Source organism: Plectropomus leopardus, chromosome 21, assembly GCF_026936395.1.
Source record: "Plectropomus leopardus strain MGB_pleo_1.0 chromosome 21, ASM2693639v1, whole genome shotgun sequence".
Lineage (NCBI taxonomy): Eukaryota > Metazoa > Chordata > Actinopteri > Perciformes > Serranidae > Plectropomus > Plectropomus leopardus.
In genome coordinates, this window is record NC_142196.1 from 3750649 (window position 1) to 3769480 (window position 18832).

The window sequence follows — 18832 nt, forward strand, 5'->3', positions numbered from 1 at the left end:
TACCAAACGTGGCTGGACAGCTTCACAGTGTTCTTATTATATACTGGCAGACAGTCAGTTGTCAGCGGGCGTGTCTACCCGCAATGTGCCCAGGCGGCGTCACTTAAGAATGCAGCTGGATGGAATTGGTCGCATGAACGTGAAACACTGGGGGACAGTGTCAGGTAATAATGCTGCCAGTATCCATGGAATATAAAGGCCACAGGTGCATTCATAGGGCAGGTGGGTTCGTGGGTGGATGGGTCCCACAAACAACTGACTTTTGTGCAGAGTCCAGGGATTGCGTCCCGTGTGGATGTGTGTTTTTGCTACATATGACCATGTGCCTCTTTTGCCTAAACCTAAGCATCTGCGACTTTCTGCCTAATAATCACTGTGACAGTCTGAGCTGTTATGTAAACATAAGGACCATGCTGCTTCATCCCACCATGTACATTTGTTGACATCACTGTAATGGCATCCCAGAGCATAAACAGCTCACACAGAAGGATGCTTAGAAAGTCATAAGGAGATGCAGAAGTTCAATCAATGACAGAGCAGCACCATGTGACTAGTTGGGTTGAGAACATGTTGGGGGTTCTGGTGTTACCTTTCTGTCTAAATGTTAAGAGATTTTTTTCTACACCTTACCATGTGCCTCTTTAGCCTAATTCTTACTGCGTGTCGCCTTGTTGCATAGTCCTAACCATCCATGCCAGCTAGTGCATTTGTTGACGTCCTGGCATTGCCATGTGCTTTGCCCCATGTGCAGCGTAGTCTCATCATGTGCTTGTGTTAACATCAGCGCAGCAGCATCCAAGACCGTCAGCAGCAGAGTGTAATATGTAGACATGGATGTCCACCGCAAAGTGAATATATGTGTGATGACTTGGGTTGAGAACATATTACAGACTAAACTATTATCTTGCCAATTGTCTATTGCTACCAGGAAATGAAGGAACATCTGTAAATGGCAGCATTTACTTATAGTTTGCAAGTGAGAGGTATAGAGGACTTCTATAATTTGTGCCTATGGAAAATAACCTGGGTTACTCTTAAGGTACTTACTAAATTTTATTAATAGGCAGAACCACTTTTCCATCTTTATTTATTGAATGAATAAAATTTTCTCAAAAAAGTTGAAAAAAAATTGTTATTTTTCAGTCAGATTAGACATGTCACAGTAGGCGGAACCACTTTGCACAAATCAGAAGACTTAAATTCTGATGAAATGTTCAGAACATGAAAAGGCACTAAATATTGGATCACTTTACTTAGCATCTATGTAAACAATTCATTTGGAATCTCTAATATGAATGATTTCAATCAGGTTGATAAATCCTCTCCATGTTACCACTAATGATGGCCACATGAGTGTTCCCAGAGCGAGCTGGGCTCCACTGTGCCTGTAGCTGTCTCCGTTCCTGCTCTGATGGTAATGAGAGAGGTGCACTCTACTCAAGCTCCGAATCTGACTAACCTGTTATCTGTTCCATGTCAATGTCAGACCGCTCAGGGGACTTCCATTAATACTACAAAGCTCTGCTCAATATCAGATCCCATTCCAAGAAGTCATTTTTAGTTAATCACCTTATTACTCCATGCAATCTGGATTCCATGCTTTTAACTAAAACGTGGTTAGATAACAGCGGCGAAGCAACAGTTCTTTTTGAGTCAGCCCTTCAAATTTTAATAGTATAAATGTTTTTCAAGCTGACAGGAAAGGAGGACACGATGCTGCTTTATTCTAAAACTCATTCTGATAAAAGCATCTATCACTTTTCCTTTGTCATGTGCTCTAAGGCAGGTCACACATTTTCAGACCTCTAAAATACTTTTCAAACTTTGCTGAACTGCTATCTGTTATCTCCGCTTATTTGACTTTTTATCCTAAGATTTTTGTCCTAAGAATGTGAGTGATGTAACACAAGCCATACATGTTCCTTTTAGGAGCACAAGCACATGGAGATTGAAATGGAAGCTGTATCAATATGAATGTTTGCATTACATAAAACATGAATGGAACCATCACATAATCCTTATTAATATATTAATATAATCCTTATTAATATTATGCAACAGAGGTGTGGACTCAACAGTTCTTTCATACGGCATAAAGTCTTTATTAATTTAGGTTGTCCTATCTGTTTTATCAAAGCTAAAGTGGGACCGGAATTTCAACTTAAGAGATAAAAGTGTCTTTCTGATTTCTTTTTATCATAGATGTTTAAAGAAAATTGGATACAGCTTCTGAGATGGAGCCCTGTTCATTTCCAACGCATTATCATCCCAGTTTGTCCCATTTTGCCACTTTGTTGATGGACTTCCGGGTCTACATATTACGAGTGCTTCTGCTATTTATGTTCCGGGATGCCACTACTGTGATGCCAACAAATACATATGGTGGAGGGACGCTGCATGTGGTTATGTTGGGGCAGCACAACGACATGGCAACCCACAGTGGAATGTTCAACAAATACACATGCTGGGACAAACAGTTATGTTTAGGCACAGGAGCACAGATGGTTAGGTTTTGCAAAAGGAGGCACAAATAAAGTGTAGGCAAAAAACATCAAATTCACATGGGAAGCAAACACCAGTCCATGTTTGTGGGACCCATCCACCATGCTCTCGTGTTCCTTATATTACATAGTTACAATCTTGCCATGTTTCATGCACATGCAACAGGTTACATCTGTCTTTCTCAAGTGACGCCGCCCGTGCACGTAGTGGGCGGAAGCGCCGGTGCCATCCAGCTGTCCAGTGGTGTATAACGCCACGACTGGTACTCTTCTGCTGTGTTCTCAGCTGACGTTGTTCAGCAGCATTCCATGCACATGTGAAAACTGTCTCTTACTGAATGGCGCTATGCTACGATTTTGAATGAGAATTGGCATCATTTGAAAGATGCTCAGTGGCACATGAAGCCAAAACAGTTAGACTCTCTGGGTATAGAATATCTTCAGCTTTGTCTCACCATCACTCAGCCCATACCTCAAGAAACACAAGAGATTTTTGCCAGACGAGCAGCTAACTTCCACTTGCTGACCTGTTAACTTACGATGCAGCCCTTTGCTAACTTAAATAGAAAAAAAAAATGTAATCGTGAGACTCTTCTATACTTGAGTCATTATAAAACTGAAAAGATCAAATATATACAGTGAAACAAATCATTTTACAGAGATTGTGGTATCCAAAAGAATGTGTCCACCGGTATACAGACATCTATTTCACTATGTAAATCTATAAATAAAAGTCTTTTTGGGCCCATTGGCATCATGTGACCCACCTGGAAGTTGCAAATCTTTGGTTTGACCCCTATGTCAATTTGACATTAAAGTCTGCACTGCTTCTAGGGGCTCGCTTTTCTCCCGCTGTCGGCGTTGCCGGCTCTTTTGCTGCATGAGTTTCTTCTTCACTGCAAATTAATTGACTTAACTTTTATTAAGTTGAAAAACGCCACCACAAGTACTCATAAAGTAGTGACTGTGGTAGTCCAAACTGGCATGATGATTTGTTAAGAGCACCTGCAGGTCTTGATTAAATATAGATATTTGGCACCAGTGTATTGACGATGTATCACAAGGGGAAGTGATACAATACATTCCCATATAAATATTTTGTCCCACCTGTAGTTGATGACCATTCAGCGTGCAGCCAGATAGCTGCTGCATGTGGTGTTATAGCCAGCATAAATTCTCATGCAGCTAAGAATCATGTAAGCTATGTATGAAGCCCTGCTGGTAACTGTGCTTTGAACTGTCAAATGAACAAGGGTATCTGAGGTGCACTGTATGCTGTGGGCTAAGCATAAGGATGTGTTCAATTTTTGAGATGACTATGTTGAATTCATGTACCTTGAGGTATGCTGTGAATTGCATTACGTCTCAGTTGTGATGAAAAGGAAAGAAGACATTGTAGAGCGGGAACTGCTCTGAAGTAGATCTCATTGGACATTTATGATGGATTTGTGATGAGTAACTGTCCTGCACATGTGTGTAGGATGTTATTCTGTAGAGTTCTTTGTTAAGAACTTGAGTCATCAGCCTTGTACTGTCTCAACTGTTGTCATCCATCTAAGTTGCCATCTAACTGTTGTCATGAAATATATCCATTTCCACTCAGCCAATAACACAGACATCACCTGAGTCATTTTGTTGGACATTCATTGTAAAAGGTCGTGGGACTTGTTCAGCACCCTTATTTTATCTTTCTTTATTAATAATAGTATTTTTTTAAACTTATTTTTTTCTTAATTCATTTAAACTATGAAAGTTTTCTGAAACCTTTTTTTTCTATTTAAAAAAGTCTCTTAAAGAATAAAACAAAAAAGAGAAAAACATTTAATGTCTGGAAGTCTTCTTGTTCGAACTGTTCAACATGATCTCATACAAAGTTCTCACATACTGCCTCTTTGTCAGTGGACTTTCACGTCTACATATTACGCTCTAGGTATCCTCCTGTGACTGCGGTTGATGACCAGATGGTACGGTTTAAAACACATAATGGTTTGGCTCTACTTTCATACGGGAAGCGAACAACATGCTCCTCGGTAAAAGTCCAGGGATTGTTGGTCCCATCCAAAACCCCCATAGGGACTGTCCAGCTCCTAATATCGCACCATTACAGGCAGCATTTTAATCAGACACCATCCAGCCGTATAGCATACGGCTGCGACAGGTTCCATCCAGCTATGTTATGCCGAATGGCAGCTTATTATAACACTGTGAAAGGTTCATGTTATGAACTTGACACCACCCAATGACCTAACATACCCCCATGAAAGGCTGCTTTTAGCGTCTGTATCTTACACCGAAATCACTGACAAAGCGGCGGTTTTTGATGACTTCAGAATGAGAACAGGCTAAATTTTTATATAATAGAGATGAGTTAAACATGCCAGGTTTATTGCTTACTTACAGGACATGTTGACAGGTAATGTGTTCATATGTAATTAATGTCTCAATGAGTTTCACTGATTTCAACACATTTATGGTTGACCTTATTGTGCCTCATTGGTTGTAAAACACTTCCCTTGTGCATGGTCAGTCTGCTGTTGTGCGCGCCATTTAAGGTGGATTGTTATAAGTCGCTGCTAATGTCCTCATTGAATCAGAGGTCAATTCCCTGTTTCCTACTTCGATATTTCGCACTACCTTTTGAGCTGAACTGAAACATTTATTTGGTCTTTGGTCTTTGGTCTTTTCAGTGTTACTCTCTGGTTTTAAGGGTAAATTTGAGCAACACAGCAGGCTAGAGTCTCTGCTAACTCTGACAACCAGTGTTGAACCTGAGACAGCTGTCTCATGAATGGGTCTGCCCTGGGTCAGACGTGCATTGAGTAGAGTCTCCAGTATGAAAGGCCATGCTAAACACACCTACCAGTAAGAAAACTTGATATACTCAATAATTAACACAGAGGAATAAGAGTCTATTGAGTTAAAAGTGGAAAACACTGTTTTAGTTTAGTGTGCACTGCTGCAGACACTTTTGTATCACTCTCCACATATATGCATGACTCTGTCTTTTTATATCCTCTCGCTGTCTCTGCAGTGTTCTTCAGATACAAAAAAAACAGGGATAGTGAAAAACAACAGTAAATGTAAATCACCAAATGTGGCTCATTTAAACTCATTAAAAATGAGTTACTATGTCTCGTACCATTAAAATGCGCATGGAAGATCTTTGGCGTCATGGTGTAAGAAGCTTACAAAGAAAAAAGAGATGACGGATGATGTTTGTGTCTCAGTAGGAAGGAAAACTTTAAATTATCCTGTTGCTCCGAGAAGAAGGAAACAGAAATTTAGTATGCCAACCTAGACTAATGTTACATATAGTTATGTGCAGACTTTTTACAGCAAAAATGTACATTTGAAATTGCTATTGTTACTTAAGCTGTAAGAACATTTTGCGGTTTGGCTGCTATAAACAGTTAGGACAATGGCATCTGTTCTGGTGCCTAACTTTGCTGATGCATCGCAGTTGATTAAATTGCACTCCTGTCTTCTCATTGATGGGTCTAATGGGTGGTGCCGCAGGTACAAGTCTGTAAACGGATGTTTAAGGGCATTTCTACTTCTTTTATAGCTTACTGTGAGAGTTTGAATGAGGCTTATGCATCTACAGTGCTACCGTCTCTTCACTAATTTAGCAGATTTATAAAACAGAAGTAAGCAGCTTCATACAGTAACTTTGATGGAAAGAATGTGCATGCACATTTTTATCTGAAACTCAGCATGCTCAGAGTTTAAGTCGTGAGTTTCATGCTACAGGCCCCAAGTGTTCCAGTGTGTGGATGTGCACATATAATGGGAAATGGAAATATATTTATAGTTGGCTGCTTTTTAAAGTTAAAAGCATATTCCCCTGTTTATCTATGTTGACTATGACTTGAAAAAATACTTGAAATTTTACTGAATATAATATTCTTACACTAATTTGGACATCCCTCCTTTTTTTTGTTTCTCCTTTTGTTCTTTCAGTTTCAAATTTATATTGAAGATGCAAAGAAAATTATTGTATTTTAATTGTTCTTCATCTTGAATTGTTGTTCACTTTCTTGCTCTATGTTTCAAATAATAAATATGCATGAATAAAAAGTATGCCTTAGCCATTGCTTTGATAGCTTAATACCTCAATAAATCGAAAAATGTTGGCATTATCCGTTTCTGCAAACCATTGATCTGTTTATTTGCACGTTGTTGTTTTTTTTGTTTGTTTTTTTATCAAAGACAGTTTAAATAACGGACAAAGACGCAGTGACGTCACCAGCTGGTTCGTCGACTTTCATCTTGAAAGCTCCAGTTTGGCATTTCAGCCGTCGCCATCTTGATTATTTTTTTTTAAACTAAAGTGACTATATTTGGACTATAGGATACTGCAGTTGTCAATGACACCACAACTCCTCTGAAGTCCCTTAAACATCCTCTCTAACCTGTCACTGTCTGGATAGCTGAGCAGCCGCAGATGTTTAACCATGTAGTTGAACTATTTCCCATTTAAGAGGCTTGGCCCTTAAAGAACACTGGCAACCAGGGGATAAACATTTTATTTAACCGTATTTTCATTATTCCATCCTGGTGTTTATCACCTTTCCCCTGTGTAAATAGTCAAAACAGTGAATAAATCAAGGGTCAAATGCATTTGTGTTGTGTCCCAGGAGATCTCAGTCCCCTCGCAGCCATACAGCCCTGACCTTGTAGTTAAACACCCTGCGGTTGCTTACTCTGCAGCAATAGTGCCATGGGAAGGCAGCAGATGAGGCGTATGAAAGAAAGACGCTCGTCTATACTGAGCAGCCAAGGTGGAACAGCAAAGTTGGAAGGCCACAGTGACCCTGGGGATGCTTGGACTTGGAGTTCCAGCCATTAGTTCATCCAGGAAGAAAGAGGCCGGTCAGAGTTTTACATTTAATGCAGCTTCCAGAGAACCTGTAGGTAATACCCAGGAGACCTAAAGAGAGATCTAAAAGTATAGAAATTTTAGCTCATGAATAAAATATAAGTTTATGCACAGTACAGTGTGACAGTGGCTACAGTGACAGAAGTGGGTAGTACTCTAAGACGTGAATATAACCTTACTTTAAAGAAAAGGATGACACAATAAGTAAAGCAACATACGCATGTTTCTTTTAATATTTCAAAGATCTGGTGTCGATTCTGTTGATAAAAAATAAATGTACAGAGAGTAAGACCACTATAAAATGCAGACCTCCCAGAGATCCTCCCTCAGGGGGTTAAGAATAGACAAGATGAGTTTAAAGAGAAGGTACATCCTGGAGCCTCCTTGGCAGCACATTTCAAAAATATAAATAATTAATAAAATAACATGAAGAGATGTTGAGGAAGAAGACTCATGTTAACTGCAATAGCAGATAAATAAATGTGTTTTTATTATTATTTTATTTTATTTTATTTTATTTTATTTTATTTATTGATAGGGACAATGTATGGGTATAGGGTGTCACAGGGTATGACACTGATGTGTTGCATTGAGTGTAGGTGGGAAAATACTATTCAATGGGGTACAACATTTCGACACAACATCTGCTTGGATGCATTTCAAATGCATAAATTTATCTCCATGAAGCATCCCGTGTTGGTTCAACTGCTCCTGCAGGAAGAGAGTGACTTCCAGCATGTCAGATTGGGCTTTCTGCCTGAACATCCCCAATGTCTTGAGATGCCTCCACAGTGTTGACATGCTAATATTTATGCCATCCTCAATTTTAAAAAAACATTAATATTTTCCAATGCCTCATATGGAGAAGGAAGTAAAAGCAGACTAATTGCGATAACACCATCATTCACTGTAGTATCCTGTTTTTAGCACCAATTGCGAGATCCTAGTCTCATAATTATGAGATTTTTTTCTTGCAGTAATGAGATCATTTCACATAATGACAAGATCTTTTTTGTAATCATGTGCTGTTTTCTCATAATTAGGACACCTCATCCCCTATTTATGAGATAAGGTGTTTTTTCATTGAGAGAATGCAATGTGCTGCCATACCATCACAAACTATTCAACCAATATTTAGTGCAGTGGTGTTCTTCACCTCTTACAGATCATAGGTCTATCAGGACAATTCAGTTTCCACAAAATGTGCATGATAAACTTTTTGTATGGTTATGATACCTCCTCTGTTCAGGGTGAAATTCTCTCCTCTAATTTGAAGGGTGTTGGTTTGATCCCAGGCTCTTCTAGTCAACATGTCCAAATATCCTTGGGCAAGATACTGAACCCTAAATTGCTCCCACTGCTGCACCATCAGTGTGTGAATGGTTACCGAGTAGCAGGTAGCACCATGTATGGCAGCCTTGGCCATCAGTGTGTGAACGGGTGAATATGACATGTAGTGTAAAAGCACTTTGAGTGGTCGCAGGATTAGAAAAGCATGGTATAAGTGCAGTCCATTTAAAATAAGCCAAATTAGTTATTTTCTGTATTACTTTGGGAATGACCAGCTTAGAATTTGACTTCATGTCTTTGAAATGATTTTTGACATGACTGTCTTGGTTGGAGGAAAAGCAGTTTTATTATCTGATGGTTCATAATCAGAAATTATGTAAAGATGTTTTCCAGATCCTCCAATATTATCACCCTGTAGCTCATTTTGTGGAGCTCTGGCAGTGAGTATACCACACGCAGTCCACTGTGTGTAGCTGCAGAGAGTATTGTAGATGATACTCCATTCAAAGACCCTTTTGTATGTTCTGCTGTTTCACTGAGTCAGTGAAGGATTTGATTTTCTTCGAGCAAAATACATTTGGCATTGCTCACCTCAGGTCAGGGTCAAACTCAACAGTATCACTATGATATAAACATGCAGGGGGAGAGGGGATGCCATTACATGAGGTGTACCATTTCCATTTCAATTGTTGATTACACTGAAAAAGACCAGCAGAATATGTTTTGTACAGGGAAAAAAAACTAAAAAACTTTTAAATATTTTTCCAAGATTTTCAGCCTTTAAAAAAGGATTGCATCGACCTTCAACATAACAGGATGATTAAAAAAACAACTTTTTTATTTTATCAATGCCTCCACACCTGCAACAGCAATGGCAACAATATCTCACTAACACCTTGAAGAATTTCTTCAAATTTGGGACAAACATCCCCATGAACTCTAATGAACTGACTAGATTCTGGTAGTCATGGGTGAAAGGTTGAGGTCAGTGTGACGTTGTCTGTTTTATTTTTGTGATAGCAATAGCTCAAGAACACCTTTAGGAAATTTCTTAAAATCTGACACAAACATCCACTAAGGCTCAAGGATGAACAGACTGACCACTGATTTTGGTGGTCAAAGGTCTCTGTAACAAAACATGTTTTGAGCCACCACTCAGGAATCTATACACTAATTATGACAAAATTTCATGCAAGTATGTAAAAGGGCAAAATGATGAAATAGTGACATTTTGTATCCAAAAGGTCAAAGGTCAATTTGTTTAACAACATAACCCAGGAACGGAAAGGGAGACATTTGGTCAGATACTGAATTGGTGACCCTAATCTTGGGTGTCCACCATGAAATTGTGCTGACTGTGTAGATTTTTTGTGGCAACATGCACTGAAAAAAGAGAATCGTTAACTGATTTAAAATAATCATTTCAACTGCTGTTACCTAATTTAAGTATCAACTTAGTTTCCAAGCAGTTGCATTGATCAAACTTAATAACATGAAAAATAAATAAATAAATAAATAGAAATAAAAGAACTTAATTAAGTTATGTGTTACTAATTTAAGTAATTTTTTTGCGAAGTAGGTTAACAATTTTTTTTGCTGTGCTTGTGAAGCATCTATTTTCCTTATCTTAAAGCATTAGGATAAAAAAGGAAAGGAAGGTCATGACAAGACATTGTCGACAAATAGTCACCTCACACTTACTGAAAGGGATTGGCAAATATGTCTTTTTTTACCTGTTTACTTGTTTATCTTTGTACTTTTCACCTTTGTTCATCTAGCTTCAACTATTTACATTTCTGCACCTCATGTTTCGATCAGTGTTACTGGAAATGTCAGAGATTTGATGAGAAAGCGTGTACTAACCCTGAGCATTCAGTGCAGCTTATGAATAGCAGCTTTTATGCTGGCGGCCGCAGATACATCAACAGAGCTGCGTGTTTATTGTACACACCTGTGCTTGGGCTTTCTGCTGTGAAGGTCCTCTTTTCAAAAAGTCCTCTCTGTTCTCACAAATAAAACACTCTGACATACAGTTGTGTATGATAAATCAAGTCTACGCAAAGTACTGCTTAAATATGGCCTTTGAAAATGCATTAAATCACACTTCTTACCTGGTATTTACTGTGAAAACCAAAAAAAATCAAGGTGGAAAAGAAAGCCTCCGTATTTATGTTTATTTGAAAATGATGAAAATGGAAAACTAAAAAGCCTGCATGAGCTGGCATTAATGGATACTCAAGAGAAGTATAAATGTGATATTAACAGAATTAAGTCTCTTTTCTTCTTCTATATTTCTATATGAGTAGAACTTTCTTTAAAAAAAACAAAAACCATATGCATAACTCCTTAGGATCTACAGGATCTACTTAGCCTGATATACATAAGATGCAACATGACAGTCCCTTTCTAGGCTTGTGTTTTATCTCTTTTTGTTTTTAGCAATTGTTTTTAACTTGGTTTTACTGTCTTGCTGTGTGTGGATATAAATACTTAAGTGTGCTTTGTGTCTACGTCTGACAACTTTGAGTCTGTCTGCTGCCTCTCTGGGTGGCACACCCATGGTTACATGGGTGGATTATGGGGCCAATGAAAGAAAACAGTAGTAATGTGAGATTTCAAGAATTAAGTTGTAATATAACAAGAAAAAGTTGGACTGCAGTGCAGCATCTTTCCTCTGACTGGTGCACATTGTAGCTGTCTCTGCGTCTGCTTTGACTATAGACACCTTGTTCTGTTTGGAAGTGTGTCCAGACTCCAGTATGTTTCCCAGTGATAGGCTTTGAGCTGCACGTTTTTTGGAGACGGTGATGTTAACATTAAGACATTAGTCTTGACAATAAGCTACACCTGATCAGAATTGTCTTCTTTTAGTTTTCCACCTCAGAAGAAGATCCCTGCACAGCTGCTTCTCTAAATTTTGTTTCATCCGGAGACAGTCCTAAACATGGCTCTGTGTCTGTCTGTCTATTTAGGGCAAATCGATTTTTTTTCTCTCTCAAAATATTATGACTCTGTTTTCCACTGTGAAGAGAATGCATATATGTAGGATGTGTTTTGAATATGCATTAACTTCTGAACATCAGCCCAAATCTTGCTGAAACACATATGAGCTTTTTAAGTCTCAAGATTTAGGAATTAATTTAAATGAATTAATTTACAATTTATGTGACTAAGTTCCACATGCAAATACAAAAGAGGAGTGAAGAGTAGATCATGACAACTTGCATGTTGACTCAGAGGGGATAACTTAAATGAGAAAAGTTGATCTCAAGGGGTATAAATATTTGAAAAAACACTAAAATGTCTGAGAGCCTTCTTGCATTATATTCCATTACTTTTTAATGTTTTACCTACATAAAAAAAGACATTACCACCATAAACTTATGCAAGAAAAATCCCCAGAGTGCAGGAAATGAAGTGGTTGATGCTACACCGAGTGTAAACATAATTGTAGACCTATTTTACAACACTTTCCATCATGGCAGTCATTACTTAAGAATCACACTTGGAGAGCACACAGATCTAGCACTGCACTTTTATAATGTGTTTTACAAGAAAACAGTGTTGTGGAGTAACAAGTTACATGTAACTAGTTACACAAAATTAGATTAAAAGATACATTTGTAGAAGTTTGTAGAATATATATTTTCCCATTGCAGGATTATCTTGTTGGGCCATAATTTATTCATGGACATCTTTTAGCTTTGTTGCCCATTTTAAAACATTTTAAAACATCTAATATAAAAGTAATTTCAAAAGTAATTAAATGTTGCTACAACATTGCAATACTTTAATTAGTTAAATCTCTCTGACAGTTTTACTAATGCTGTAGCTATCTCTAACCTATTGAATTTCAAAATGCATCTTTCCCAATTCTGTATGTAAACATGTGCAAAATGAAATGTAACTACACAGAGGTTCAGTGGCGGTTAAGTTTGAGTGAGGAAACAGTTGATGAATTTTCAAAGATGTGGTCATTTTATATCAAAGCAATGAAAAGTGATCCACAGTTTAGTCACACTGACTTCTGTTGTGCTGAATGTAGAAAGAGTTTTTTTTTAAAGTGATCTCAATTTGACTGAGACCAGCTTACTCCAGTAAATAGTCAGCACCAGGATGTTTCAGTCCCCTGTAAAACACTCACACCAGAGTACTGTCAGCTGTTGATGCAAGTTGTGAGCAGCAGTATATATGCAGCTGTGTTTGACTGTTGATGGTGGAGGTGATGAATGGATTTGTGGAGTTAGTTGGTAATTGTAGCGGTGGCTGTTAGCAGATAGCTTTGCCTGTTTAGCCGGGGAACAGCAGCAGCAGCTGTCAGCCCCCGGTCTCCGGTTTCTCTTCACATTTGTTCTTGGCAGGTCTCCACTCTGATCCTGACAGTCTGGAGAAGGTTTATGGTTCGATGCTGTTTGACTCTGTTATCTGTGAGAGTAGCTGTGCTATAACAGTCTGAACTCAGCACAGTTTTCTCTGACAGATGAAAGTTTAGTTTTAATCACTAAGGGGGCTGAGTTTTAACCTTCAGACTAACATGTTGCCGATTTCGAAAGATTTAAGGCTGAAATAAAGTTATTTTTGTACTTCTCGAAAGTGATACCTCAAAGTCAGAGTTTACAGGGAAGGTTGTAACAAATCCCAGTTGTCTCAAATTACTTTTTTAAATTCAGTTAGTTATTGAATTAGTTATTTGTTGTGTCAAAGTGTTTGAGACCATAAATAGAGAGATTTTGAGCTTTTCAAATGACGGTCAGTAAGTGTGTGTTTGTAAATCATCCCTTAAACCTGTCAAAACTCTTCTGAAATTAAAGTTTCTATATAAATTATTTTTAGTTGTAGAAAAGAAAATATGTCTAAATGAATCTTTCATAGAACTTGTCACCTTGATCTAATTTCTGAGACCTACATTAGCCTAATTGAATTAGTATAACTAGATTAAAAAATATTACCTATAAGTAATGACTTATATATGACTAAAATGTGATTATTTTGGGTCATCAATAACATTTTGAGTTTTTGTTGCCTAAAACTATGATGGATTAAAATGACTAAAATGTGAGTACAACTATTACGGGTTTTCGTCTCAAGAATAAGACTTAATTTGAAATAGCCGCCAAAATTAACACTGCAATAAATGTAATAAATGAACATTTCAAATTTTTAAAAAACGGCAAGTGATTAATTCCTTTGGTTGTTGCTTTCAGTCATATGTAGATGAACTTACAGTATGCTAAGTAATCATGCAGTATGGAGAACTTCTGTGAATTACACCTAATGTTTCAGATACCTGAAATGTAATGTCATCAAACTCCTTTTCAGTTGCTGGAAAATGTGTCATGCAGATAATCTGTTTGACAGTATTGTGTGGCATTAATCTGTTAGAATGAATCAACTACACATGCCATACCAATAAACAAATATCCCCAGAAGTACAGCCTGCAATACAGAGTTGCTAAAAAAAAGTGTGGAATCTTTGCATGAGCTGGTCAGTGAGCACCCAGAGAGAACCACAGACAGAGACAACTTTAGTCATCAGTGGATTACTTTTTGCTAACCTTGCTATTTGTAGCCTCCTGTAAGACAGTTGTCATTGAAAAAGTGCAGTCTGATTGTCTTTTGAAAAATAGCAAGAGGTTTCATATAAGGTGCAGTTTATTTGTATTTTTATACAAAGCTTAAAAGCTCTGCTTTTCACCAAGAATTTACAGAATTGAACAAAGGTCCTATATTTTTCAGTTGACTTTGGAGAATGTAATGAGGCAGTTTGAGGCACTGCATTGCAGTTAAATTGATAAACTGCAAAATTAAAACAAGTCAACTAAATAAAATTAACCAAAGTCATAAAGTTAACTGACAAGAAAAAAAGTATAAACAAAGAATTAATATGGAATTAGTCTTCCACAGTTGGACGAAAGCAGCAACAAAAGGTGGCTGCAATTCGACCAAAGAATCTACGAATACGTTTCAGCCTTTTTTGTGTGCGACTAGTGGAGGCTGAAGCTGCATCAGTAGAGTCTGCTGATTGTGCTCCATCAGAGGACCGAGATGCAGGATCCTCGTCATTGGAGTATTTAGGTGTCTGTCCATCAGAAGACTGGGTAGCTGGATCTTTGTCATCAGAGTATCCAGGTGTCTGTCCATCAGAAGACTGGGTAGCTGGATCTTCAACATTGGAGTATTTAGGTGTCTCTCCATTAGAAGACCCGGCAGCTGGATCTTCGTCATAGGAGTATTCAAGTGACTCTCCGTCAGAAGACCAGGCAGCTGGATCTAAGTCATTGTAGAAATTAGGTATTTCTCCTTCGGAATACCAGTCACCCGGATCCTCGTCATAGGAGCCATTATATAGATGTTCCTCAGAGGACCGGGCAGCCGGAACTGTAAATTGGTCTCTGTCGGATGACCGCATGGTGCGTTTATCATCATAGGGGACAATAGCTTTGGTTCCATCAGATGACCAGGAGGCTGAAACATCGCCATTCGAACTAGAGGATAGACCTCTGGCATAGAATCCAGTGCAAGACTCTTGCTCAGGTGTGCATGCTGCAGACGTGTGCACCCTGTCTCCTGAGACCTCCGTTGAGCAGAGGTTCATCCTAGCTGGTACTAGACTGGAAAAAGCATGACAAACCGTAAGTAAGTTAGTCAATCCAAAAAAAGACATCATCCTATACAACCTCATATGTTATCTATTTCCAGTGCAAATGAACACACTGTCACTTACTTCTCTCTGATGTCAGGATGTTCAGTCAGGTGGGATGATGTGAAGAACGAATGCTGCAGAGCTCTGTGGGGACAGATTCTTAGATCCCCATCAAGATGCAGAAGTCTTTTCATGAGGTCAGCAAAATGTCTCCTGTCCTCAAATTCATCAGCTGCCCCTTCAGGATAGATCTGGATGTGGAAACAGATTCAGGTCAGCAAATCCAACACCTTCTTATCCCAAGTCCCCACATGGTGCTGCTTTGAAGTAGAGTTCATCGTCTACATATTACGTTTTAGATATCCCTTCTCATGTGCTCCTTACTTTCAGGGATGCAGCCACCATGATATCAACAAAAGTACATGGTAGGATGACGCATCAACAAATGCACATGCTGGCTCATGATAAGGTGTAAAAAAACATCACATTCATACAGGAAGTGAACACCACACTCCCATATGAAAGTCCAGGGTTTGTAGATAGGTTTGACCCATCCACCGCCCTTCTTGCCTGCCCTATAGTTGCCCTCTGGCTCCTTATATTATGTTGTAACCAAGAGTGTTGGCGATAGTATTTTAGGAGTTCAGGATGAGTACAAGCTGATAAATCTAGCCTCTACCCCTCATACACAGCTAAATGAGTGGTTCCGGTTCTGTGTTTACTCAAGCAACTCAGCAGAGAGTACCTACATAAACAAGGTCATCCAGACAGCTTGGAGGGTCGATGTAGCTTTGCCGCTCCTCTGGTTTCACGTTGAAGGCAGCTTCATATTCTTCAGGCGTCTAAAGAAACAAGATTTCATTAAAGAGTTCAAGTAAAATGATTTTACAAACTCAGAAGAGAAGAATAAGAACAAGGTTACTTTACCATCAGCTTCCATGTTGGACTGTCAGCAGCCTCTTCCTCAGTGAAGTAATAGTGAGTATATTTCCCGGCACGGAGCAGGTGGTCCTCCGGCTGGCCCAGAAGCTCAACCATGCACTTCATCTGCAGACAAAATACACAGACTTACATTAGTTTAGGTTCTGCAAAAAGTGTCCAGTTAGCTCGGGACATTCATCTGAAGTAGCTGTCTTACCATCTGATATTCACAGTCAACTGGGAAGAGATTATCAGCGAGATAGAGGAAGGCCAGGATGCAGCCAACTCCCCACACGTCTATAGCTGCGCTGAAGGGGAGGCCGAGAGCAATTTCTGGAGATCTAAATAGAAAATACAAGAACCAAAGATGAAAACTCTGTTGGCAAGATAAAAGGGTCAAGAGAACAACATGGATGTTAGGAAGGAAGAGCATACCTGTATCCAGTTGGCTGAAGCGCCATCCCAGGCTGGACTTTGGAGGCCAGAACAGCTGCGCCAAAGTCTATTAATTTTACCCTGAGGGGACGGTCCTGCTTATTAACACACATAATGTTGTCTGGTTTGATATCGGTATGCAAGACACCGAGACCCTTTAGGGCATCCAAGGCCACCAACAGCTGCAGGGACAAAACAAGAAAAAGGTTTGAGATTTAGTTTTCATGTGCAGTTGTGTAGGGCGAAGGTTGAAGTTTTGTGTTTTCTTCATTGATGAGTAATATATATACATATCTATTATATAACTGGTTTTAACGTCACAATATTACACACCTGTTTTGCAATCGGCCGGATCTCATTCAGAGACAGCGGCTTCCATTCTTGTTCTTCCAGCAGCCCATAGAGACATCTGTCCAGCATCTCAAATGCCAGACAGGTGTGTCCCATGTCTTCAAACTGCTCAAAGAACTTCACCACGTTTGCTTGGTCTGGGTTCAGGACACTGATGACCTCTAACATGGAAACCTGTGAGGAAACAGTACATACCGTGATGGAGCAGACAGAATCTAAGCAAGGAAAAACTGTATGACATAAGAATCAAAAGGAGTCAAGGAATCTACCTCCTTCTTAGTGTCCTGGAGAAATTTAGTATCCTTAAGGATCTTGACAGCAACAATTTCCTTTGTCACTGATTTTCGGCACTTGGCCACTTTTCCATAGCAGCCCTCACCAATAAACTCCAGAATAGAGTAGGAGGAGGAGTCGCTGAACAGGATTTCACCTGCTTTGACCTCAGGTGCTGTCAGTGTGACTGTGGAAATGAACACAGAGTCAGTACATTTGGTCGAAACAACATGAACTATTAATTATTGTTAACTATTAACTATAAACTATCAATCATGTACTTGTATTTAAGTGTTTGCTTATCATTTTAATACCATGTGAAGAAGATTCTAACAAATGTTAATATTAAAAAAATATATATTCCTACAAATGTATTTATGTAGGAAGACCAATTTAAGATAGGTGGGATAAAGTAACTGGGAAAACAAAACAACAATAACAATGGCCTCAAGTAACAACCACTGCTGAGGTATATTCAACAGGGTTTTCTTTATTATAGAAAAAGCCTCTTGAAGAGACAGCTTGCCCAAAATGTGACACAATGCTTCAGTTTAAAGCCCAGTTCAGACCAAAGATTTACAAAAAGACCATTTAGTTTCTGTTCAAAATTATAGCTTTTTTCAGACTCATTTTATTGCTGAACTTGTATCTTCTTTAAATAAGAATGAGTATATTGATAGTCAGATACGTGCTGCTGTTGTTAATCCAGTAGTATTGAAATGGTGAAAACATAAAAATAACTTGAGCTTCAGGTGGACCATATTCATGAAATAACAAATAAACCGTAATAATTAAAATAGCAGTGAGGATTAATCACTTAACAAGGGTGTGTGGACTGAGTTTAGCTCAAATCATAACACCACATCAACTGCTTTTTTTCGTGATGTTCTGAAACAAATTCATCTCTTTGGGAATATTTTGTCTGACTTGGGCTTAAGACTTGTTGGTTGGAAACATAATGGTGTCCCCAGTGTGTTTTCAAAGTGTTGAAATTCAGCATCTTGTCAAATTTTGCGTGTATTGAATCTATCTTACCTGATGCACCAGAGGCTTCAGAACTTGACCAGGATGACATTGTCAAAGTCAAAACTTCTCAGTTCTGTAAAATACTAAGGTTGAGAATGAACCTTCAAGACTGAATTTTCAAATTCAGAACGTGTTCTCCAAATGACTGTTGTCTCAAAAGTGTGTGTCTCTCTCTCTCGATGCTAACCACAAAATGACCAAATTCCACCAAACAACTTCTATTCTAAATGTTCCAGTCATGACATCACTGACATTATGAAGTCATTTAGAACTGCTGCATTCTGCTCCATTCTTTCTGAACTCAATGACATAATGCAGCAAGTGCATGCTGAAAAACATGTTGTTATTTAAAATAATATATGAGTTCAACTTCTGATAATGTGAAGAAAAATGTTTCCCTTTCACTTTGTTTGTCTGCAGACTATTTGGAGACTATTCATGCAGTCAAAACATCACTACAAACTGTGTGTGTGTGTGTGTGATGTGTTACATTAGCATGGATTTTTTTGAAAA

At 38.6% G+C, this 18832-nt stretch overlaps 1 protein-coding gene across 1 annotated transcript; it reads right to left on the bottom strand.

Annotated features, from left to right (window-relative positions):
* Window positions 1-14560: 14560 nt before the first annotated feature.
* On the bottom strand, window positions 14561-18368 carry LOC148185980 (homeodomain-interacting protein kinase 1-like). Its single transcript, XM_088072340.1, has 9 exons — window positions 18329-18368; window positions 17290-17480; window positions 17003-17194; window positions 16670-16851; window positions 16452-16575; window positions 16241-16360; window positions 16063-16155; window positions 15395-15564; window positions 14561-15281 (listed from the first exon to the last, which is right to left on the bottom strand). Exons 1-9 carry the CDS (start codon window positions 18366-18368, stop codon window positions 14561-14563), a joined length of 1833 nt encoding a protein of 610 aa, XP_087928466.1.
* Between the last annotated feature and the right edge of the window lie 464 nt (window positions 18369-18832).